We start from the raw sequence: 25882 nt of genomic DNA, 5'->3' as shown, positions 1-25882 counted from the left end.
TTTTTAATAGAAAACAGCGAATAACATATGAAAAAGTTATTCGCGGTTTTTCTGTATTCACGGGTCTGTTAATCCCCTATCACAGCGAATACGGAGGGAGAAGTGTGTAGGACAGTGCATTTCATGTGAACATGATTTATCAGTCCTCCATTTTTCACTCTCTCCCCTCTCCTTATCCACCTTATCTTCCTTACCCCTTGCCCTCTCTTTTTCCCCCTTCCCACCCTGCCAATATTTTGCCATCCCTGCCCATTCTCCACCTCTTTATTTTACTGATTATTCCTAAAATCTGTTAATCTTTCCAACCTTGTTACCAGTTCTAAAATGTTCTCTCCAACTTTGAAGTGTAAGGGCTTCGCAAAGATCTGACATACAAAGCCTTGAATTACAGAAATAATTATTTATTGAAAAAAGCAATGTTTCCATTGGAAGGAATATAGCACTGCACAGTCCCAGCAAGTATTTCAGTTTAGCCTATTTCAGTATTATTTTCACTTCCAGAGTGTTTGAAATTGTATAACTGCCTCTCCCACAGAGCTGCTCAGTTCAACAAGGAAGATATTAGGCCAGTCCAGGATTTCTGACAACCTGATCCCGATTCATTATGGAATCTGCCATGCTGGTTTTGGTGGGTAGGATCAGGGATTATATGTACCACACTGCTTTTGGGAATTAAGATCAGAAACAGGACTGGCCAAAAATAATCAACTTCCTGGAACTTGATAACTTCGCATTCTAACTATCCCTTACAAAAATCTGACAGAGTTTACGTTACTCTTACCCTTATAGAGAGGAGTTTCTCTAGATTTATTTGCGATGTCAGGTTCAGCACCACACTGCAGCAAATAATGTATGCACTCATTATGCCCCCTTATGGTCGCTAGGTATAGCGCAGTTTCCTCTTGAAGTGTCCTCCGATCAATTGCTGCAGGGCAAGCTGTTCAAAGAATCAACAAAAAACTGTATTTTGAAAACAGACAGAAAAATATGAATAGAAATACATACAAAGGCCACAAAATCTGTCTAGTTTGCCCCAACAGAAACTTTGCAAATTCTGGCAAGTTTCAAGAATTCTGCAAATGCTGAAAAAAATCATCCTACAAATCTCAAAGTACCAAAAAATAACACGTTAGAAACACTTATGAATCAATTACTGGGGATAGAGGTAAATTCTGGCCACAACATGCTCCTTAACATATGTCAAAAATGGCAATAACATGTGTTATATTATCATAATGCACATTAATATTAGTTACCATGGCAGCCTGGCGCCTAGCTGTAAGTGCCACAAGACTACCACCAGGGGTTGCTGGTGCCATTTTGCACCCAGCACCAGGAGGGGCAGAAGCAACTGTGGATCGCTCTTGCCCCATACTCCCTAGATCCCAGGGATTTATACGGGTAGGCCCAGGGTGGCTTACATGAAAGAAGGAGTCATTGTTGGAAAGAGGGGCTCTTTGAGGGGGTTGTGATAGAAGAGATCTTCTAGGGAATTATGAGGCAGGGAAGTAGTTTGGGAAAGGGGATGTGATGCAGGAGGGGGCTTCAGAGAAGAGAGAGATTATGCATTATTGCCCATCCCCTTTAAGATGTGATTCAAGCGCTTTGTCTCTCACTCATTAGGAGCACACCCATTAGGAGTGTGTCACACTCATTGGAAGGCTCTCTCACTCTCAAATTTTTTGAGCCTGTTCCCATCACACTCATTTGAAAGCTCTCCACTCATTTGAGCCTATTCTCCCTGTGAGAGAGATGAGTGGGAAAAAAAAGGTTAAACAGCATGCACAAATAGGCCCAGATTCTCTAATATCGCTAGTAAATTGATTGGGTCGATGTAGTACCTGCAAATTGTCTGATTTCAAAATGGCAATCGATGTTGAAACAATTTCACATGAATGCAAATGAGTTTCACGGAGATCTGCCATAATCCCATCCAATCACTCACTGGAAAAGCGACTGACACATGCGAGGAGCTGGCAGGGGAAGCCCGAACAGTTGAGCAGCAAGGAAAGGCCCGAAGCAGCCTCCTGCCACTCAGCTGTTCGAGGAAGGAAGATTTTCTTTTTTTCTAGTAGGCACAGATGTTTTGCAGGTTACAAACACACACACAATATCTACCCCCATTAAAAAAAAAGTTGTGTTGTCTGCCCCCCCCCAAAGGACCCCTCCCAATGACAGCCTCTTGTGAATATTGGTAGGAGGGATGGTCACTCCCTCCTGCCTCAGTGGCCATCCAGACCCCCCCATGCTCCCCGATCCACCCCCCCGTACCTTATTCAGAAAGCAGGAGGGATGCCCACTCCCCTCCTGCCAGCATGCCTGCCTCTACAAAATGGCGGCCCTTCCCCTTCCTGGTGCATCCTGAGATGCGATAGCGATGTCAAAATAGTATTATCCTAGAGCCCCTGATTCAAGGCTTATCAAAGCTGGGGCCCTTGTCAGGACTTTGGAAGGGAATCTGGACCACTGTTTTATAATTATTATTTATGAGATATATTATGTGGATGTAGTCAATGACCTGTGGCTCCAACAGTAATTTTAAGTTCAATAAATTCTCAAATATAATTATGCAATGGACCTATGATTGTAGTTTACAAACCAGTATCTAGAGATAAATGAGAAGATTTTGGGCAGTTTCATGTATGATGTTCCTTCATTAATTTTATATCCCTTGCATTATGTAATATCACAACTGTAGATTACATCACAGTGGTTTTATTTTCTTCCCTTTTTCGGATATTTGCTGTGGTTTTCTTTCTCTGTGCTGTTCAGATGGTTTTTACCAGTTTTATCCTTACCTTTTAGCAAAAGCTTTAAGCATTCCAGTTGCCCGTAGTATGATGCTTCATGCAAAGGCAGCCACCCGTCTTTATCAGGCTCCGCAGGGTTTCTCTCCGATTTGATTATATTAGTCAATGTGTTGACATCTCCATTCATAATCGCTATCACTATTGGGTCTTGTTCCCTGTAAAATGTAGAGAAATGTTAAATGGCACTGTGTAAAGCTGCAGCAGCTATCACTTATTAAGTGTTTGTGAAGCAGAAAAAAGGATCTGAAAATGATGTAACTAGAAAACCACCAATGCCTGAAAACTAAAAGCTTGCACCTTTCACTAAGCATTACAAAGTTGTTTGGGAAAAACCAAGTTCCCCCAGATGACAGCAAGAAAATACTGCAACCCATCCACATGATACTGTTCTTCCTTTCTACACTACTGAAATTATAGAGTGACTGCTTAGATTAGACGATATCTCTCCTTATGTTATACAGTTACCATCATGTTTCTAAGGACTCTATCTTGAGTCAAGAGTGTACATACAAGAGTTCCTGCTTAGACCACACCCAGTATTCCTCCTTTCCCATATCCACCACAAGACTTTGTAGTTAATTAAAGAGCCAAACATCTGGCTTCCTACATTCCTGTGGCCTTTGCTGGATATTACTTCACTACTATGAGGGAGTCATACCACCCCCTTTTGCTGGATACTTCCTCACATTATCAGAGCCACCGTGACATAGGTAGCTCCTCTTCAGGAGGAAGTGATATGGGCAGGAGGAGTCAGGGAAGCTGCTGCCAGGAACTTGAAGTATATAAGGCAGGGACAGAACTAAGTTTGACAGGCCAAAGGGAGTAGGAGGAAGTGGCCCCAGCACTAGGATTACCAGATTTTTCATCTGGTAAAAGAGGATGTGTGGCCCCGCCCCCATTCCACCCCCGGGTCTGCCCCAGATGCACTCCAGCCCCAGCCCCGATCACACCAGCGCGGTAGAGGGAAGGCCGTGAAGCAGCCCGTTCAGAGCATTGCCGCCACTGTTTTTGGATGCCTCGGAGGTATGTCAGTCTCACAGTGGGAGGGTTGGTGGGGTTCTGCTGCACAGGGGGATGGATGGGCAAGAGGGGAGGAAAGATGCTGCACATGGGGAGGGTGAAATGAAAGAGGAAGAATTGGGGTAGAGGAGAGGAAGGGAAAGATGACATGAGAACAAAAAAAAAAAGACATCCCCTGAAAATAAGCCCAAATGCATTTTTTGGAGCTAAACTCAATATAAGATCCTGTCTTATTTTCAGGGAAACAAGGTAGTATCCTCTAGTTCAGTGATTCCCAACCCTGTCCTGGAGGAACACCAGGCCAATCGGGTTTTCAGGCTAGCCCTAATGAATATGCATGAGAGAGATTTGCATATGATGGAAGTGATAGGCATGCAAATTTGCTTCATGCATATTCATTAGGGCTAGCCTGAAAACCCAATTGGCCTGGTGTTCCTCCAGGACAGGGTTGGGAACCACTGCTCTAGTTGATTGTCATATTATCAAATAGTTTAAATATATTCTCTAACTTATTCTCAAGTATGATGTTAGTGAGTTGGGGGGTGGGGGAAACTACATTTGAGGCAGTCGTTGCTGTGAGGTTTGTCAGTTTTGCTGGAATTTTGAACAATTTCATTAAGTCTGATTTGTCCACCTCAATCATATCTGAGTACCATTTTCATTTGTCTGTTATAATATCCATGTTGTTTCCTCGCTCGATTCCTGCTTTTCTCCAAGCTCTGTCTAGCTTTCGGCATTCTCTTTTCAGGCTTCTCAGTTCTGCCGAGTACCATGATTTCTTCTTGCTTCTAGGTACTAGTAAGTCTGAGTGAATTTTCTTTCCGTGCTCTTTAATCTTCTTGAATAGTCAGTGAGGGTTGCTGGACCTCCTAATAACTGTAGGAATTAGGCTTTTGTGACCATTCCTGGACAAATTTTGTAGATGGGCTGCCTTTATAATTTTTCCAAATTGATCGCTACATTCTCTCTCCTCCCCGATTCCAGTGCTCTCCTGCTCCCCTCAATCCTCCATTAATACGATGCTGCCTACTCTCTCCTACTTCTTTTGGTCTATGTGGGCCAATGTAAGCATACCTCCACTTTCTTCTGGCTCACATGAATCCATGCAAATCCCTCCTGCTGCCTTCAGAATAAAATATGGGGTAGAGGGCCGTGGAAGGGTCTAGGTGACCAAGGAGGGAGTAGGCATCTCCGCCATGGGGAGTGGTCGAAGGATCCCGTGGGTCTAGCGGGTGGCTGAGGCACGAGGGACACGCATAAAACACACCTTTAAAACACTTGTATATGTCCCTCCTCCCTGGTCACAAGGAGCAGCATGGGTTTGAACCCACCACCTGAGGGTATAGCTTTAACCATTGCACCACACTCTCTCCACAATGAATATTGAGGACATAAATACTGCACAAATGTCATTTCCACCTTCTGTTTCACACTGTTTTGTTAATTATCAGAGTTAACATCAGGAATAAGGAGACTACACAATTATGGAGGGCCTCCAGGCTGTTCATTGGGGCCTTTTGACTCACTTATTATCCATGCTTCTCTTCCGTTCACCCCCCCCCCAAACACACACTGCCACTGTTAATTATTGCTGCAAGTTCTAATCTGAGAAAGCAGAACACTTGATTGTACACTTAGGAAGATGTTGCCTCAGCATAGCTTTGTTCAGTGGAGTAACTCTGTGTGGTCTGGTAGAGCCCTGGGAATCAGTGTAATTAGTCTAAAAGCCTCTTCAGCTGGTGCATCATTAGCTCCCCCCAAGTTCTTTGGTTGAGCCAGTGGTCTCTCTTTACGCACATCTATTTGTTCCGGAAAATATAGAGAAGAAAATGCGGCTGATTAGTTAATGGCCACCTGTGGAATTGTTGCTGTTTTTTTTAATTATTCTAATTCACTGTCAAATAAGAATAGGAAGCACCCATGGCACAGCCAGGACTAAATGGGCCCTGGGTGGAAAAATTAAGATGGACTCCTAAAACACCATCTCTCCCAAGGTGGCAGGAGTTGAAGGAGAAGGAATCCATTCAGAGCTGCAGGAAACAAACCCTGCAAAAAAGCATACACATTCCAGGCCTATACAGAAAACCTGTCATAGTGATAAACATAGAAACCGACATGCAAGAAACTCACATTTTAGAACAAAATCAGAAAAAAAATACTTTTTTTTTTTTTTTAACCTTTGTTATCTGAGCATTGCTTTGGTCCCAGTGTCTCTTTTCTCGGTTCTTTCTTAACTCTCTTTCTTAGATCTCCTGTCCCTTTGAAATTTCTTCATTCTCTATGTCCAATTTCCATCTTTCTTCCACATACCTATCTACCCTGCCCAGCATCTCCCTTTTGTGCCCCTGTCCTCCTACCATCGTTTTCGCCATCTGCAAGCACTTTGCGCTGCTGGATAGGTGGACTTACACGCCTTTCAGGCTTCACTTGTTTTGTCAGGTTCTCTGCGTCATTGTATATAGAAATTTCAGACCCCTGAGGAAGGAGTGTTTTCCAAAACACGGACCATGTCGGGTCCTGTGGACTCACACCTGAGAACCAATAGATTTTATTTGAATGCTACATTGGACCATCTTCAATAAAAGATTGGTTTTTACACCTTGTACACTGTATCTGAAGTTTTTTTCTGTTTTTGTTCCTACCATGTTCAGCATCTGCCCTCTTAGTATCCCTATCTTCTCTCCTTATTCAGCATATCTCCTCTGTGTCCCTATCTTACTCTATTCAGTATCTCTCCTCTGTAACTCTTTCCCTCCCCTTGGGTTCAACATCACACCTCTGTATCCCTATGTCTCTATCTTCTCTTGTCTGTGGTCTGTCCCTCCCTATGTCCAACTTCTCCCCTCTCTTCCCTTCCTCCTGCCTTCCCCTGAAGTTCTGTAGTCCAGTATCTCTCTCTTTCCCTTCTCCCATTAGTCCAGTGTCAGCAAACCCTTTCTTCCCTCTGCTTCCCATCCCAGGTCCTGCATCTCTCCCCTCCCCAGGTCTGGAATCTCTTTATCGCCCACCCCACTCCTATGTGCGCTGGAATCTCTCTGTAGCACCCCTCCCTCCATGGGTTCCCTAAACATGCAGCAAATCACTAGCAGAAGCAGTGACAAAAAAAGGCTGCCTCCGGCTGGCCCCACTATAATCCAACCCATAGGGAGATGCATCAGAGAATCTTGACACTGCACGAGGAAGGCCCTAGTGGGGATGGCTAGAGGTAGCCTGTTCTCATCACTTCCTCTGCTATGGTTTTGGAGGACAGTGAGGGGAAGCAGCTAGAGATGCCAGATATATGAGGGGGGGGAACAGAGGAAGAGAAGAATGTCAGAACTGAGATGAGAATGATTCAACTGCCAGGCAGCCCCTACCACTGGGCAGCTCTGGACATTTTGCAGAACTCACTCAGTGGTAGCTATGCCTCTGGAATATACCATGTTCTTTAAATTGCAAGGGAAAACAGAAAGGGTATGCAGGTTTCATACATCTGCCACTGTCATAGCAAAATTTGATTTTATTCTAAAGCCAAGCTCAATGTGACTTATAATCAGGACTTTGCTTAGATGCCTTGACTCCATTGGCATTTCTGGTCAGGTACTAAATTGGTTCTTAGATTTCCTAAAAAAACATTCTTACCAGGTTTACAGTGAAGGAACTTTCTCTCCAGCTTGGAGTAACCCCTGCGGAGTTCCTCAGGGCTCCCCACTCTCCCCTTCACTTTTCAATATCTACATGGCATCATTGGGAAATATGCTATCCGATTTAAAATTGAAATCATATATATACGCGGATGACATCACAATAATTATTCCCATAACCTCACTGACCCAAGAGACAAAACAATTCACCTCATCTGTCCTTACCAAAGTAGAACAATGGACTATGCAATTTAAACTAAAACTGAATTTGGAAAAAACTAAGTTTTTCTTTTTATCAAGTCCCAATAACCTCTCTGAGATTAAATGGGTCAGACTACCCAATTAACTCTACAATCAAAATCCTTGGTGTCATCTTGGAGCGAAGCCTGACTTTTGAGGATCACACCAACGCTCAGGTTAAAAAATGTTTTTACACTTTATGGAAACTTCGTACTATTAAACATTACTTTGATTTCCTCTTTTCAACTGCTGATTCAATCTCTCATCATAAATACCCTAAACTATTGCAATATCATATACTTGGGATCTTTAAAGAAAACCATCAAACGACTGAGAATTGTCCAGAACACTGCAATCCGTCTCATCTTTGGCCTCAAGAAATCGGATCATGTAAGCCCATATTACAAAAAACTACACTGGCTGCCTGTGGAAGCCAGGGTCATCTTTAAGTTTGCTTGCCTTTGCTTCAAAACCATAACAGGTTCATCCCCAATCTACCTGTCTCACCATTTCGAATTTTCAGGCACAACCTATACACTTAGGCCCTGATTCTTTAAAGTGCATCCTGATTTTAGGCGTCCTACAGCTGTCTAATCAGCCAATCGGGATGCACGTTTTTAAAAAAAAAATGCTCCCCAGGCAAGCCTGAAGGCACCTCCGGGAGCCTAGGGAGACCCGCAAGATGCCTAAGCTCGTCTAAGGGCCTTAGGCTGAACCTAGGTGGCCCTACGCGTCTCCCTAGTAGAGGAGAAGCTTAAAATGTAGGCCAGCAAAATGCTGGCCTACATTGTAAGTAGACGCGGCCGCTATACTTATCGCGGCAAGGGATCTCCCTGCCGCGATAAGTATAGCGGGCCGCGGCCCCCTGACCAGGAGGGTGCCCAAACCCTCTGCCCGAAGACGCACCCCCCCCGACACTACCGACCGCCCCCCGACACTACCGACCGCCCCCCCCTGACACTACCGATCCCCCCCCCGACAATATCGATAGCTGGCAGGAGGGTGCCCAATCCCTCCTGCCCGAAGATGCACCCCCCCGGCGCTAACCCCCCCCAAACCTCCACTCCACCAAACCTGTTCTTAGAAGGGTCTTGCACGTCTTGAGCCGGCAGGCACGCCTCATCGAAATGAAGTGGGCCCGCCCCATCCCGCCGAAGCCTAAGGCCTGATTGGCCCAGGCTCTAGAAGCCTGGACCAATCAGGCCTTAGGCATAGCGGGTCCGCCCATCCCCACTTAATCTAAGGCCTGATTGGCGTGAACGGACTGCTGGGCACGATGGACCACTGGTCTGACCCAGCAGCAACAATTCTTATGTTCTTATGTTCTCCATTGCCCCAGGTACGTTAGATAGATAGTGAGCCTGCCAGGATAGATAGGGAGAACATAAGAAGTTGCCTCCGCTGAGTCAGACCAGAGATCCATCTCGCCCAGCGGTCCGCTCCCGCGGCGGCCCATCAGGCCCATTGCCTGAGCAGTGGTCCTTGACTATTTTTATAATCTATCTCTACTCCTATCCCTATCCTTAATTCTTATCTGTACCCCTCAATTCCCTTGTTCTCTAGGAACCTATCCAAACCTTCTTTGAAGCCATGTAACTTGTTCTGGCCTTTCACAGCTTCTGGAAGTGCGTTCCACATATCCACCACCCTTTGGGTGAAAAAGTACTTCCTAGCGTTTGTTCTAAACCTGTCTCCTTTCTATTTCTCTGAGTGCCCCCTTGTACTTGTGCTTCCCCATAATCTGAAAAATCTGTCCCTGTCCACTTTTTCTATGCCTTTCAGGATCTTGAAGGTTTCTATCATGTCTCCTCTAAGTCTCCGCTTCTCAAGGGAGAATAGCCCCAGCTTTTTTAGCCTGTCAGTATATGAGAGGTTTTCCATACCCTTTATCAGTTTAGTTGCTCTTCTCTGGACTCCCTCGAGTACTGCCATATCTTTCTTGAGGTGCGGTGACCAATACTGGACACAGTACTCCAGATGTGGGCGCACCATTGCGCGATAAAGTGGCAGGATGACTTCCTTTGTCCTGGCCGTGATGCCCTTCTTAATGATTCCAAGCATTTTGTTTGCTTTCCTTGAGGCTGTGGCGCATTGTGCCGATGCCTTCAGTGTTGTATCAACCATTACTCCCAGGTCTCTTTCAAGGTTACTTACCCCCAGCAGTGATCCCCCCATTTTGTAGCTGAACATCGGGTTCTTTTTTCCTACATGCATGACCTTACACTTCCCTATGTTAAAACTCATTTGCCACTTATTGGCCCACTCTTCCAGTGTCGTCAGATCCTTTTGGAGATTTTCGCAGTCTTCCGTTGTTTCAACCCTGCTGTATAGTTTGGTGTCGTCTGCAAATTTAATGACCTCGCATTTTGTTCCCGCCTCCAGGTCATTTATAAATATATTGAAAAGGAGCGGTCCCAACACCGACCCCTGCGGCACCCCGCTCGTGACCCATTTCCAATCTGAATAGTGACCCTTCACTCCAACCCTCTGTTTTCTGCCTGCCAGCCAGTTTTTGATCCATCGGTGGACCTCCCCTTGTACCCCGTGGTTCCATAGTTTCTTAAGCAGTCTTTCGTGTGGTACCTTGTCGAAGGCCTTTTGGAAGTCAAGGTAAATGATATATATGGATTCCCCTTTATCCACCTGTCTGTTCACCCCTTCAAAGAAGTGTAATAAGTTAGTGAGGCATGACCTACCCTTGCAGAAGCCATGCTGACTTGATTTAAGCTGTCCATTGGCTTCGATGTGTTCACAGATGCTGTCCTTGATCAGCGCTACCATCATCTTTCCCGGGACCGAGGTCAAGCTCACCGGCCTGTAGTTTCCCGGGTCGCCCCTCGAACCCTTCTTGAAGATTGGCGTGACATTTGCTATTTTCCAGTCCTCTGGGATCTCTCCAGTTTAAGGATAAGTTGCATATTTGTCGAAGTGGCTCTGCTATTTCGTTCCTCAGTTCCTTGAGTACCCTTGGGTGAAAGCCGTCTGGACCTGGTGATCTGTCGCTCTTTAGCCTGTCTATCTGCCTGAGGACATCCTCTTGACTTACCTCTAGTTGGGCCAGCTTATCTTCCTGATCACCATTTACGATCTCTTCTGGCTCCGGAATGTTGGTTGTGTCCTCCCTCGTGAAGACTGACGTGAAAAACTCATTTAACTTGTCAGCCATCTCTTTTTCCTCTTTTACCACCCCCTTTCTGTCTCCATCGTCCAAGGGTCCCACTTCCTCCCTTGCTGGTTGCTTCCCCTTAACGTAAGGGAGAAATACTTGAGTACCTGGGAGGGGAAGGACCACCATTTTGAAGAGACGGGCCTGCTGGCCAGAAGGGGTACGCCTCCCTCTGGACAGACTTTGTAAACAAGGGGGATTTAGGGGAGTCATCGGGGGCACGATGGTGGTAACAGGAGGGAATGGGCAACTCTCCCACTGCCGGGGAGAGGGGGGGTCAGGGGTTGTTGCATGACAGGAGGAGGGAGTGAGCATCTCTCTCGCTGCAGGGGGGGGGGAGTTGGTTACATTACATTACATTACATTAGTGATTTCTATTCCGCTTGTGCCTTGCGGTTCTAAGCGGATTACATTAGAAGATGGCTGGTCATTTCCAGGCGATGACAATACAATTATTTGTATAACTTTACAAACTTTGCATACCTAACTTTACATAACTTTTCGTACATAACTTTACATAACTTTACGAATTGTAGACTCTGCAGGACCCCAAGAGGGAAAGAAACATCAGTTGGTTGTTTTTTGTTTTTTTTTCAGCATGTCCTTTATAAGCTGAACTCTGGGGCAGCATGTCTCCTACTGGGGGGAGAGGTCTGCAGGTCCCCTCCAAGGGAAAGAAGCATGGGAGATTCTTTCTCCTTAAATTCAGATTGGGAGGAGGGTGGGGCAGAGCCCTCGGGGCTGCAACAGATTATCAGAGGTTTTCCCAAAAACAAGCAGATAGGACTTACCTTTGAACCCCAATCGGCTCCCTTCAGAGGCCGGCTGTAAGAGGCAGCATGCCGTCTGGAGGGTGAAAGCCCCGATCTGTTGCTTGCAGAGGCTGTGGATTTACGCAGCAGCATGCAAGACTCCTATCGGCTGCCCTGCAGAGGATGGCTGCGTGGCAACATGCAAGGATTCCTGGAGAGATCTCTCGGTCTGGCGAGACTCCTATCGGCTGCCCTGCAGAGGTTGGTTCTAAGCGGCAACATGCAGGGACTCCGGGAGATATTTCTCTACCGGGCCAAGTGCAGGCGGGGGGATTAGCTGAGCCAGGGCATCCTGGAGGCTCCTTGCCACTGTAGCATGTGGATCCCCCGCTGCTGCATTCTGATGAGGATGGCTGCTGGAGGAAGATTCTCGGGCCTCACTTCTCTTCATGCCCTGCGGAGGCTGGCTGTCAGCAGCAACATGCAGGAACTCCTGGAGAGATCTCTCGGTCTGGTGAGACTCCTATCGGCTTCCTGCAGGGGCCGACGGCTAGCGACAGCATGCAAGACTTCCGGGAGAGATTTCTCGACCGGGCAAGTTGCAGTCGGGGGGGTTGACTGAGCCAGGACGTCCTGGAGGCTCCTCACCGGATTCGTCTGTGGATCCCCCGCTGCTACGCTCCGATGAGGATGGCTGCTGGAGGGAGATTCTCGGGCCTCACTTCTCTTCATGAAGTCTCTCAGTGCCCTCTTCCTTAGCTTGCGTGCACGTGGTGACATGTGCGCACAATGCAAGCCACACGGAAACCTCGAGCGCCGGATCCAATCAGTGGGCGCACAATTCATGAGGATCCAGTGTGTTCATCCTCCTCCTGCATCCCAGTTGTTTCTTTAGATGATTCAGGCATCTTCAGGTTGAGTAGAAAAGTTGTAATGGAGAGCTGTAGAAAAATCCGACCGATGGGAACGGGCGGAAACTAAAGACTGGTTGTCAGCAGAAAAGCTTTCTGGCAGGTCTGAGCTATCAAGCCTTATCCTGTCAATGTCCGAGCTAATCAGCACTCAGGCAATGACCAGAAAGTAAGGCTACGACAGCTCAAACCTGCTGAAAAATTTGCTCACAAATGTAGGACAGCAAGGTTAGGGAATCACCCAGCAATAACAGAGACATGCCCGGAGTGCTTCTTTAAATATTAATGACCTCATTGTAATACATTTACATGGCAGAGTCGGAGGCCGTTTTGATAATCCACCACTAAAATAAATGAACGCTAAACCGACTGGAACTGGTTTAGGAACCACATTAAAAGTTCTGAGAATCCTCCCCTCTGTTTCCAAGTAACTAACTGCACAGAAATTCTTTTTTTTTGCAATTATTTTGTTTGAGGGCGTGCGGCAGCAGCAGAGAGCAGGTGTTCCTGCATCGACATTACCATGTGCTAACTGGCTAGCGTACAGTTAATGCAGGAGCCCTTATCGTCTCCTAAATAGGTTGTGGTAAGTGTTCCCATGGTAATTTCTTTATATGACCAATTCTAAATGGTAGCATTATTGCACAACCATTAATAAAAATAATAGAAAACAAGGCTTTTTATATATATATATATATATATATATATACACAGTTGCAGTAAAAATAGCCTTAGCACACAGGAAAGACTCTCGTAAGGGTGTGCTAAAGTAAATTCTTACCCAGCATTGGAAAAGGACCCCTTAGTGTTCTAGAATGTTTCCCATCAGACCCCCCAGAGCTTTGGCTACTTTTACTAAAACAATTTTATTGATGAGTTGAATACCATATAACAGCTGATTTATGGAAAAAGCAAATTCGACCACGTGACTCCATTGGCTCCCAGTTTATCTCAGAATCCAGTTTAAATGTTTTTGTATTATTTTCAAAATTTTATATGGTATTTTTCTTCCTCTTCTATGGAATGTTTATAGATTTTCATATGCGAGAGGAACTCAACGATTTAAACTTTCCCTCCCTTCTAGGAAAGGAACTCAAGGAATCAAGAATTTTAGCCTTTCTCTGGCTTTTAAATTTCCCCCAATTATGGAATGAACTTCCTTTAATTTTGAGGAGTCCCAGCTCTTTTCAATCTTTCCATAAATCTTTAAAAACATTTCTATTTGCTAAACATTTTAAAAATTAATCCTCTTGTATTTTAGCTTATTTTTTTAACTTATTGTTAACCGCGTCGAGCTTCCTCTGGTTGAAGACCCGGTATATAAAATTAAGTTTTAGTTTAGTTAGAAACATGTCAATCAGACACTGTACAAGCAAAGGGCATCATCAAAAAGAAAATAGAATCCAACATCATCAGCCATTTTAGCAAAATTTCACCCACAAAAAAACCAACCCCCTTCTCACCCCTACCCCTTCTATCTAACCTTCCCCCGTTATGGAGAACATGATATGAAAAACCGACAAAAATACAGCAACAATATGTTCTTCAAGGAAATCCAAAGAAGAAACACATGCTTAACCCCTTTCCCCCTATTAAGTCTTGCATGGGTCACAGGTAATAGGAAACTGAGCTCTAAAGCAGAGGTGTCAAATGTCAGTCCTAGAGAATGACACGGTGACAAAATTCATCACCGTTCCCGTCCCCGCGGATAACCACGGGAAATAATCCCATGTCATTTTCTAGTGTCTATTTCAACCTCGGTCCTTCTACACCAGCATTCTTCAAAGCAAAGCTTGCGGGTCAGTGGTTGTGGCCATTCATACTCTGATTCTTATGGGAGCCAAGGATAATGAAGCCATTGTGACATCACTGATGTGATTGGCTCTTAGGCACTGGTGGAATGAGGCATTATGACATCACAATATCTGCTCTGGATACCAGAGACTGTCATTCTGTTGTGTCTATCTCAACCTAAGTCCTTCTACACCAGCATTCTTCAAAGCAAAGCTTGCGGGTCAGTGGTTGTGGCCATTCATACTCTGATTCTTCCCTCTCTCTTTAAAGAATGACATGAAGATGGTTTGCCACGGTTATCCGTGGGGACGGGAACGGTGATTAATTTTGTCACCGTGTCATTCTCTAGTCAGTCCTCGAGGGTCGCAATCCAGTCGGGATTTCCTCAATGAATATGCACGAGATCTATTTGCATGCACTGCTTTCATTGTATGCTAAAAGATCTCATGCATATTCATTGGGGAAATCCTGAAAACCTGACTGGATTGCAGCCCTCGCGGACTGACATTTGACACCGCTGTTCTAAAGGTTCTGAAGTTGCGAAGAATATAACATTCACCTTTAAGAGTACAGTGCTAACCTCGGTCATTCGCGGTTGGCAATTCATGGTCCCAGTCATTTGCGGTATTTTCCGACCATGAATGACCGGGCAGGAGAGAGCAGCCGGAGCACTAGTGAGTGAAGGAAATCACTCGTGGTATGCTCCGACCGCCTCTTCCTGCACTAAAGTCGGGCCTCACCAATCAGGAGCTGCGTGTCAAAGCATCTCCTGATTGGTGAGACCTGACTTTAGTGCAAGAAGAAGCGGTTGGAGCATACCGCGAGTGATTTCCTTCACTTGCCAGCGCTCCGACTGCTCTCTCCTGCCCGGTCATTCGCGGTCGGAAAATACCGGGTCGGCTGCCCTCTCCTGTCTCCCTCACTGAAAACCGTATTCGCGGTTTTTCAAGATTCGCAGGGGTTCCTGGAACAGAAATCCCACGAATATTGGGGGAGTACTGTATAGGGAAGGTCACCCACACAACTAATCTCCCCCTCCCAACCAAAACAATCTACTCATTGCAGAAGTCAATCCCAGAGGCTTGGACTCTTAATAGCCTCCAGTGCTGCCTTGTCTACTTTTAAATATACCAGTATCTGTAACTCTACTTCCATGATGAGCCTATTAAGTCCTTGCCTTGTGCCTGTGTTGTCCTTCTGCTTTGATACCAAGCAGAAGTGTGTATTCAAAATATCTGCTTTCTTTACTAAACCATCCATCTTCCTCTTTGAATCTTGTGGTTCTCCTTTCGATCTTCCTCTTTCATTTACATATCTGAAAAACCTTTTGCCCCTGCCTTTGCTGACTGAGCAGTGTATTGCTTCGGTTTGAACCTTTGCTAGACTGTGCTCTTCCTGCCTCCCTTTGGTTCTCCTATAAATTTGACTATCCTCCTCCTTCTCTACCTGTTTATGTTTTCAGCATTCCTGATTTTCCTGCTTTTAGTTTTTCTGTTAATCCACAGGTGCAAGTGACGCTCTGCTGTAAAAGTCTCGGTTGAACAGTGTCTGCAAATGATTTTTTTATATACATTTCCACAGTTGCTTTACTAAGTGCCACCAAGAATGATCCCAACTGAGCCATTCCTGAAGTCTCTTATCTGCCTTATCTGTGAGTTAACGCTAAAGCGGGGACTGTGTTATATTTGAACCTCTAAAGTACATGACAGGAGTGGAGTGGAGCAGCAGGTAGAGAACCAGGGGAGCCCAGTTCAAATACTTATGACCTTGGGCAAATCACTTAATCCTCCACTGCCTCAGATACAAACTCAGATTGGAAGTCATTCAGGGATAGAAAAACTGCCTACTGTACTGTATATCAGTGCACTCTGCTTTAATGGCCTTCAGGTTTGCAAACAGTAAATACAAAAAAAAATTAAATTACATAATAATCATAGTTTTACTGGGGACAACAGCGCTGCGTGCATCTGGTAGCGCAGAGATAGGCAATTCTGGTCCTCGAGAGCCGGAGCCAGGTCAGGTTTTCAGGATATCCACAATGAATATGTACAAGATGTATTTGCAAGCACTGCCTCTTTGAGATGCAAATCTATCTCATGCATATTTATTGTGGATATCCTGAAAACCTGACCTGGCTCCGGCTCTCGAGGACCGGAATTGCCTACCCCTATGGTAGCGCTATAGAAAGTTCTTTTTGGCAAGTCCCAATAACAAGATCACAAATTCCTCTGAGATTAAATGGGTCAGACCACCCAATTAATTCTACCATCAAAATCCTGGGTGTCATCTTGGATCGAAGCTTGACTTTCGAAGATCTCACTAACTCTCAGGTAAAAAAAAAAAATGTTTTTTCACTTTATGGAAACTACGTACCATTAAACACTATTTTGATTTCTTCTCTTTTCGACTGCTGGTTCAATCTTTGATCTTGCGTATCTTAGACCATTGCAATATTATATACTTGGGATTGGGATCCTTTAAGAAAACCATCAAACGACTGAGAATCGTTCAGTCCGTCTCATGTACGATCTCAAGAAATCAGATCATTAAGCTCCTATTACAAAAAAACTACACTGGCTGCCCTTGGAAGCAGAGGTTATTTTTAAGTTTGCTTGCCTTTGCTGCGAAACCATAACAGGCTCACCCCCAATCTATCTATTCCATCATTTCAAATTTCTAGGCACAACTTGCACACGTGTAGTGCCTACTTGATCGCCTTTCCATCCTTGAAGGGCTGTATAACACCATACGCTCAAATGCTGGGCATGCTCCTACCCTGCCCAGGCATCTCCCTCAGCCATGGCCCTTTGGAGTTGGGCGCATGGAACTTAGATATGCTGGTTGTTGCCAATCAGCGCTTGTCAAGGCCAATTACTGATCACTGGTACCAGTTTACATATATATCTGATAATCACACGAATGCCTTTTATCAAATTCCCCAGAATGTCTGAGATAAAGCTATGCTTCTTGTCTTCTCTTTTCAGGTTTTTGTGGCACCCAAATCTACTTCTTTTAGCAAATTCTATGTATTTTCATGCTGAGAATACTTTGTGAATGAATATATTATTTGGGGGAAAAGTCTCAAAAGCCTGCCTAAAGATACATTCCAGGAATCACCGTCCCCTAAGCAGAGTGGGAGTCCTCCAACTGCATAGCTGCTGGTGGGTAGGGGGAGAGGGGTGCTTCAATATTTTATTTCCAGTCACTAGGGGCAGGCAGAGCTAGCCTGTCCCTCACTATTAAAAATGTGAAACATAGATGGCAGATAAAGGCCAAATGGCCGATCCAGTATGCCCATCCGCAGCATTCACTATCTACTCCTCTAAGAGACCCTACATGCCTGTCCCACGTTTTCTTGAATTAAAAGTCTTTGTCTCCACCACCTTTACTGGGACCCTATTCCACACATCTACCACCCTTTCTGTAAAAAAAAGTATTTCCTTAGATTACTCCTGAGCCTATTGCCTCTTAACTTCCTTTCAGATGAAAAAGACTTGCCTCATAAGTAGGTATTTAACGTCTATCATATCTCCCCTCTCCTCCAAAGTATACATATTGACATCTTTAAGTCTGTCCCCATACGCCTTATGATGAAGACCACACACCATTTTAGTAGACTTCCTCTGGACCTACTCCATCCTTTTTATATCTTTTTGAAGGTGCGGTCTCCAGACTTGTACACAATATTCTAAATGAGGTCTTACCAGAGTCTTATACAGGGGCATCAATTTCTCCTTTTTCCTACTGACCATACCTCTCCCTATGCACCCTAGCATCCTTCTAGCTTTCACCATCACCTTTTCAACCAGTTTGGCCACCTTAAGATCATCACTTACTATCACACCCAAGTCTTGCTCCTCTTTCCTACACAAAAGTTCTTCACCGTCTAAACTATACCATTCCCTTGGGTTTTTGCAGCCCAAATAAATGACCTTGCATTTCTTAGCATTAAATATTAGCTGCCAAATTTCAAACTATTCTCCAAGCTTCGCTAAGTCCTTCTTTATGATATTCACACTATCTCAGGTGTCTATTACAGATTTTGGTATTATCCACAAAGAAGCAAATTTTACCCAACAGCTCTTCAGCATTATCATTTATAAAAATGTTAAAAAGAACAGGCCCAAGAACCGAATCCTGAGGCACACTACCGGTAACATCCCTTTCTTCAGTGATCTCCATTGACCTTCTCTTGCCTTCCACTCAACCAGTTCCTACCCAGTCCATCACTTTTAGGACCCATACCAAGGGCATGCAGTTAATGAGCGGCATTCAATAATTTATCTACCTCAGTAGGAAAGAAAAGTTTTCAAAAAATTTTGTTTTATTTTTAATATAGCTCCCCTGATAGCTCCATACACTTCATCCACTCTTCCTGAAGTGACATTAACCCCTTTGAAAAGAATTCTTCCATCTGATTTTCAAACCAGGCTGTCCCAGCTTCCTTGTCATCTTTATCACTTGAAAACCGCCGTCCATGGAGAGATTTCTTCAAAACTCGCAGTAAATAATGAGGGAGACAGGTAAGGACTGCAGGGTGGATGATTCAGCTGCTGAAACCCACATTCTTGGATGGTAGCCTATGATTGTCATGACATGTGTACTGGTGTATTGTTGTAAAGGAACAGCATGCCTGCTATGAGTTTTCCTCATCTTTTCTCCTTTACTGACTCCAGCAAAGCGATTATGTTAGTGTAACTCTCCCCAGTTATGATTGTCTTGTATGGCATGAACTCCAGAAGCAAACGTCCATCATCCAAGAAGATAGTTGCCATGACTGCCTGCAGATTTTTCTGTCTTTAATTTTTTTGGAGTGGGGGATGACTTGTGCTTCCACTGCATCAACTCCATTTTGGACTCAGGATTAGACCCAAGTCTTTCATCTCCAGTCACCAAACGATGAAAAAAATTCACTTAGTCTTCACAGAGCATCTCTAAGTTCTCCTGAGAGCACTGGAGCTTTGTGGCTTTCTGACATGGTGTCAGCATTCTTGGAATCCATCTTGCACTAACCTTTGACATGCCCAACTTTTCATTAATTATTTTCCAAACTGTACCTGCCAAGATGCCCATGTCTTCAGCTATTGGGGAAACCTTAATTTATCTGTCTGACAAAATTAAATCCTTGACTTTCTTGCATATTTCTGTGGAAGTTGCTTCCCGATTCAGGGAAAAAATTTTGATTTGATTTTCCTGCCCATTTGGGTGTTTTTTTTCAAACATTCTGGCAGGTTTATTTTGTAGCCTCTTCACCCTATCCAACCCCACACCTGTGCTGTGGTGTAAACAAAATAAACAAACAAAAAAGATTTTTCTTCTCTCACACTCACTAACACCAGCTCTGGCAGGATACATGTCAAATCTGACATATTGTAATCACAAAATAGAAAATAATATTATTTTTTCTATCTTTTTATTGTCTGGTCATTTTATTATTCAAATCATGTTGGTCCCAGGTTCTGGTTTCTCTTTGCCTTCCATTAACTCGCTCACCAGGATCTCCTGTCCATTTGACATTTCCTTCTCTGTACCTTTCATTCCACTGCCATATTCAACATTTCTTTCTTGCTGTCTACCATCTCTCTCTCCCTGCTTTGTGCCTTGCGTCAAACTTCTCTATTCACCTCCATGCAGCATCTCTCCCTTCCTCCCTTCCATTATCATGTGAAATATTTCTCTCCATGTACCACCTCTCCCTGCCCTCTACTCAGTGTCCAACATTTCTCCCTGTCTTCTCTAGGTGTATCTCCATCCCCTCTACCATATGCAGGATTTCTCCCTCTCACCTCTTTTTCTTACACTCCCTTCCTCTCCTCCACCCCATGTCCAACAATTCTATTCTTCCTCTTCCCTGTGCGGCAGCTTTCCGTTCCTCCCTCCCATTCCCCTGTGCAGCACTTGCCGACTGAGCCCACGCCCCCTGGAGATCTGACATACCGTCGTTGCAGAAGCAGGCTCTGAACAGGATGTTCACGGCCTGCTCTGCCAGGGCTTCCCTCTGCCACATCATCAGATATGTCATCAATGACATGGCAGAAGGAAGGCCCTGGCGGGGCAGGTCACGAGCAGCCTGTTCAGAGCCTGCCTCTGCTAGTCATCCACTGCTGCTGCTTTAGGAGGCCCTGGAGGTATGTCAGGCCTCACTTAGGGGATGGGGGAGGGTTTTTCACTGAATTGGTGAGTCCAGATTTTGGGGAAACAAATTGGTTTGAATCGATTTACCAAAGTGAATCAATTCAAATTAATTGGTCACCAAAGTGAATCGGTGAATCGATTTGAATCAGGCAGCACTATTATCCAGTGTGAGGGTCATTTTCAGTGGACTCTCTACCACCACACAAACTGCTTGCTCCAAAATTTTACTTCGTAGGATGATAAGGCAGACTCACCATAAACTGCAGGCATGCGTTAATGGATCTCCTTTGGCTTCATCCCTTCTTTTGTGACAAATTTTAATCACTGAATGGTGCTCCAAATCTAGCAGTTTCTTACTTGATTCGCACAAGGACTCTCCTGACATCCTGTGTCTTGGAATGTTAGACTCGTACTGAGCCGCAACTGTGCATGAGTAACCTTGAAACATGCCACAACATGCACAGACTTGTTTCAAACCACCTTGCTAAGTTTCTTTCATATTCAGGTAGATAAATTCTTGGATGCCCATTGTATTTATTAGATCCCCTGTGTGGAACACCGTCAAAGGCTTTGCTAAATACACCATATCTAGTGCACTCCCTCAAGTCAATTCTCTGGTCACCCAGTCAAAGAAATTTATCAGATTTATCTGACAAGACTTGCCTCTAGTAAATCCATGTTGCCTCAGATCTTGTAATCCACAGCTAGAACTGTAGCTGAAGGACTCCCGCTCAGCTTAGAGCAGGTGTCTCTCAAACTGTGTGCCCCAAAGAGATTCCAGGTGTGCTATGAGAGATTCCAGAGTTTTACAAAATGCCCTTCATAAGTATACACTAGAACAGATGACATGTACTTTGTACAATGCATTTGCAAGAGTCTGTCAATGTTATGAGCATCTGTGGGCATAAGGATACAATCGCCCAGACAAGCATCATTCTTTGATGTGATTGGTCCTTGAAAACTAACGTCAAGTAATTTTTGTTTTATTTTTTAAGCAGTAGTTATCCTAATTTGAGCAGCAAAGCAATCAATGTTTTGTTACCATTTGGATCTTCTTATCTTTGCAAACTTGGATTTTCCGCTCCAACAGAAATTAAATTAAAAAAAAGAGAATGGCTGCAGCTGGTGGATGATGAAATGCGTGTTTGCTTGTCGACAAATCGAGCCGCGTTTTAAGCTCATTGCACTCAAAAACGAGCACATCCATCGCATTGATTAGCAATTCTATTCTATCTACTTTATTTTTTATTTAATAATCTTTTTATTTTAGTTTATTATAATCTTTTTATTGCAATCAAAGAACAGTACAACAACCACACCAAGACAATAAAATTCTGTAAAAATAACCCATCCAATCCCCCCCACCTATACAGGACTCTCTATTATATCTACTTTAGTTTCACTGTTGTTACAATTACCCATACATAGCTTGAAGAACTTTAAATAAATAACTCAAATTTAAATTTTTGTTGGTTTTGCAATTTTATAATTTCAATTATAACGTATGGCAAAAAACATTTACTCCATTCAGTGTGCCGCAACTAAAAATGTTTGAGACATTGGCTTGCCTTAGTGGGTACAGTGGCCAGGATGACGGTGTCAGGTCAAAAGGACGCCGGGAAAAAGGCGCGCACAACGCGGAGGTGCGCACCGAAGAAAATGACTGTTTTAAAGGGCTCCAACGGGGGGCGTGGGGGGGAAACCCCCCCCCACACACACTTTATACAGACCGCGCCGCGTTGTGGGGGGTTTGGGGGGTTGTAACCCCCCACATTTTACTGAAAACTTCACTTTTTCCCTAAAAAACAGGGAAACAGTTAAGTTTCCAGTATAATGAGGGGGGCTACAACCCCCCAAACCCCTCACAACGCCGCCGCGATCTGTATTAAAGTGTGGGGGGGGGGTTTCCCCAACAAAATCCCCCATCGGAGCCCCTAAAAACACTCTATCTTCGGCGCGCGCTTCCATCTTGCGCTCAGTTGTCGACGCGCGCCTTTGTCTTCGGCGGTTTTGTCTATGAACCCAGGATGATGAGTGCGAAGCACAAATTCTATATCTGCAATTACACACTTAATTGCCATTCTACAATACTAGTAATAGTCCTGAGTTATGAATTTAACTAAGTCTGAGCACATAAACTAGCTCAAGAGGTGGTGTAAACTCCTGCTGAACTACTGTTGGTAAAAGTACCATATGCATTGATTATACTTTCAGCTTGTGTGGCTGTCTACATCTATTGTTCTGTGTTGGCTGCAGTTGATCTAGGCTCCCTCCTCTTTGAAGCTGTACCTAGTCTTGCTAATAGGCCAACTCTGAATCACAGTCAGTTATTGGTTTAACACTGTGGTCTCAAATTTGCAGCACGGGGGGCCACATGCAACCCACCAGGTATTATTTTGCGGCCCCCAGTCTGTACTAGTGCTGCCCGCTCTTTGCAGCATCCTCCGGCTTCGCCACTGGCCTCCTGCTCTTACCTTCAGATAATTACCGTATCCTGCAGATAGGATTGCCGTGCTGTAGCGATCTTTGCAGGCTGCCATCGTCCTCAGCAGCACATTCCCTCTGCTGCGATCCTGCCCCTGACATCATAGGAGGGGCGGGACCACGGCAGAGGGAACGTGTTGCGGAGGCCGATGGCATCCTGCAAGGAACGCTACAGCACCAGCGATCCTCTCTGCAGGCTGTGGTAATTAGGTGAAACTAAGACAGGGTGGCTAGGGGGGAAGCTGGAGGATGCTGCAAAAAAGGGGGGAACATGTAGGCCTTCGGTGGGGGGGATTTATAAACTATAAAGAGTTTTACCTTATGCAAAATTATCATTAACTATTTTTTCTGCGGCCCTCCAAATCCAAAATGTGGCCCTGCAAAGGGCTTGAGTTTGAGACCACTGCTTTAACATAAACTCCCAAAAGATCTCAGATAGAATGAGTGGATAAGCAAGTCCTGCCACAGTGTGTGCAGCCAGTGTTAGTCCTTGTGTGTGAGTAGTTGATTAGTTTCTTCTTCCATTAAAAGGTTTTTCCTTTTAAGTTGTGCACCTAACAAACAATGCAATCTCAGCAGTAGCCTGAAAACATGATAAACATTTAAAACATGCAATGAACTTTCTATGCTTAAAACTGCTTTACTGTAGATGTACTTTTGCAAGATAATGAAGGCCCCCATTACTGGCAGGGAATCTTTAATAGCTGTGTACTGGTCACACAGCTGTCCATGAACAGAAGGGGGCTTCCTTTGCAAGCTGTTCTCTAGCTACCATAACAGGAGGTAAAAGCTGTCATAGAAAGAGATCCTAGGAGAATTTTTTTTTCTGCCAGCCAGAAGTCTGGTTTTAAGCTAATGTAATTACTGCAGATCTGGGCCCTGGACGTTAATTAAAGCTCTCAATTGTTTCACTTTAATTCCAGAACAGCAAATATCTCGTTCAAAGCCATGTTTGAAGGTTATATCTCACAAAGAGTAAAATCCCAAAATGAGCATTTTTATAGTCTCTATAACCTTCTGTGCTAAGGGTAATTTCTTTACAGGTGTAGTGCAAAAAAATCTGTTGCTTTCACACTGGTGCTGAGTTAGATTCAGCTGGTGGCAGCAGAGCAGACCCCTTCCTAACCCTCACCCAGTCTTATAGAGAGGGATTGGAGTGCATCGATAAGACACAGATGCTGCTTTTTTTTTTTTGGGGGGGGGGGGGAGTGGGGAAATCAAGGGGCCCATAGTAGTTTTCTGAATAATAACACCACACATTCATTGCACCGCCGATCACAGCAAAGGCAGAAGGAATCACTTACACAGGGTGCGGGTTGATGAAGAGGCTGCCATCGTATCGCCTCCTGACCCCTCGGCTAGACCCGGCGCTGGGAGGCTGCGATCCACTGGACTGGACGGGCCTGGAGAGAGAGGGACAGCAATGAAACAAAGCCAGATAGCGCGAGTACGAGAAGCAGGTCATGGCTGGCTCGGCAGGCAGCTGCGGGTATTTTTGGTGCAGAGAGGAAGGATCGGGATGACCATATAAGAGAAAGAGGAAGGCTGGGGAGAGGGCTGCTGCCCTTCCGCCTCCCCCTAGGGGGATGCTCCCAGCGGTGACCCGGGAAGAGGACCTGAGCTTTTAGGATGCTGCTAAACCAGCGTAGGGTTCTCTCTGGGCTTCCGAAAGAGAAACCTCGCAGCTTGCACCTTGGCAAAAAAACCTTAAGCCAGAGAACCCATCGCAAGGTGCACGAGACCAGCAATAGGAAGGATTTCTGAAGAACACCTCAACCCCCCTTCGAATCTTCGCGAGCAGGCTAGTCTGCGCGACGGCCTCGTCCTTCCTTCTGACGTTACTTCCTTTTCGCGGGACCAGGAAGTGATAGAAGGAAGGCGCAGCCGACGCTTCGAATCTTCGCGAGCAGGCTAATTTGTGCGCCGGCCTCATCCCTCCCTCTGACGTCACTTCCTTTTCGCGGGACCAAGTGGCGTTAGAAGGAAGGCGCTGGTGGCGAAGAGGTGCAGTTACGGGGGAATGCCTAGTATCTGTACAGTGGCATACCTAGGGTATGTGGCACCCGGGGCCCATCATTTTTTGACACCCCCCCATGTAAAAAAATATTTTTTGTAATGACCATGAAACGGAATAAATGGTCAGAATAGAAACAGGCAGTGAAAATTTTCTTATATTCCAAACATAACATAACATAAATTATGTCTGAATTGTCATGACATCAGAAGTACATATGGAGTAGTTGCAGGTGATGCTTGGGACAGTTCTGATTGTGTTAGTTCGGTTTTATGTGTTTTTTGAATAGAAGGGTTTTTATTTCTTTTTGAAGGTTTTGCAGTCTGTGGTCGATGTCAATTGGTTGTAGAGTTGGGGGTCGAGTGTTGCAGCTCGAATGGCTAGGAGGTTGTCGAACAGTTTTTTTCTTTTGACGTTTTTGGTTGGAAGGTGTGTGAATGGTGCGTGAGTTCTCCTATGTCTGTTTGAAGTGGATTGAATTATTTAGCTGAAGAAATTAGTTACCCACTCATCCCACACACATTAATTCTCTTCCATTTTTGTTCCCATTATAAAAAACACTGAGTTCCCAGAAAAAAAATACATTAAAATAAGAAGTGAAAACAAAGGCCCCTACAGATGAGAACATAACATAAGAATAGCCTAACTGGGTCAGTCCAATGGTCCATCATGCCCAGTAGCCCATTCTCATGGTAGCCAATCCAGGATACTAATACCTGGTCAAAACCCAAAGAGTAGCAACATTCCATGCTACCGATCCAGGGCAAGCAGACACTTCCCCCATGTCTTAATAACAGATTATGGACTTTTCCTCCAGGAATTTGTCCAAATCTTTCTTAAAACCAGCTACACTATCTGCTTTTACCATAACTTCTGGCCACTTCATTTTTAAGTTTAGATCTTTCCTTTCAAACAGAGACCTTGCTAGATGTC

At 44.7% G+C, this 25882-nt stretch overlaps 1 protein-coding gene across 4 annotated transcripts in view; it reads right to left on the bottom strand.

Moving 5' to 3' along the window:
- The window catches only part of ASB2 (ankyrin repeat and SOCS box containing 2), a 75813-nt gene that overhangs the window by 26544 nt on the left and 23387 nt on the right, over positions 1–25882 (bottom strand). The window contains exons 1-4 of one of the 4 annotated variants that reach the window (XM_033953402.1): positions 24705–24875; positions 24240–24338; positions 2799–2965; positions 782–937 (exon numbers count right to left, since the gene is read on the bottom strand). In XM_033953402.1, the coding sequence (XP_033809293.1) occupies positions 782–937; positions 2799–2965; positions 24240–24338; positions 24705–24868 (586 nt within the window). In that variant the 5' untranslated portion in view covers positions 24869–24875. Of the gene's footprint in view, positions 1–781; positions 938–2798; positions 2966–24239; positions 24339–24613; positions 24876–25882 lie in introns of those variants that run through there. The other 3 variants (XM_033953404.1, XM_033953403.1, XM_033953400.1) reach the window with 3 other exon arrangements.

This window comes from Geotrypetes seraphini, chromosome 7 (assembly GCF_902459505.1).
Source record: "Geotrypetes seraphini chromosome 7, aGeoSer1.1, whole genome shotgun sequence".
NCBI lineage: Eukaryota > Metazoa > Chordata > Amphibia > Gymnophiona > Dermophiidae > Geotrypetes > Geotrypetes seraphini.
Note: the sequence above shows the minus strand (reverse complement) of the source record. Positions and strands in the feature narration are given on the sequence as shown.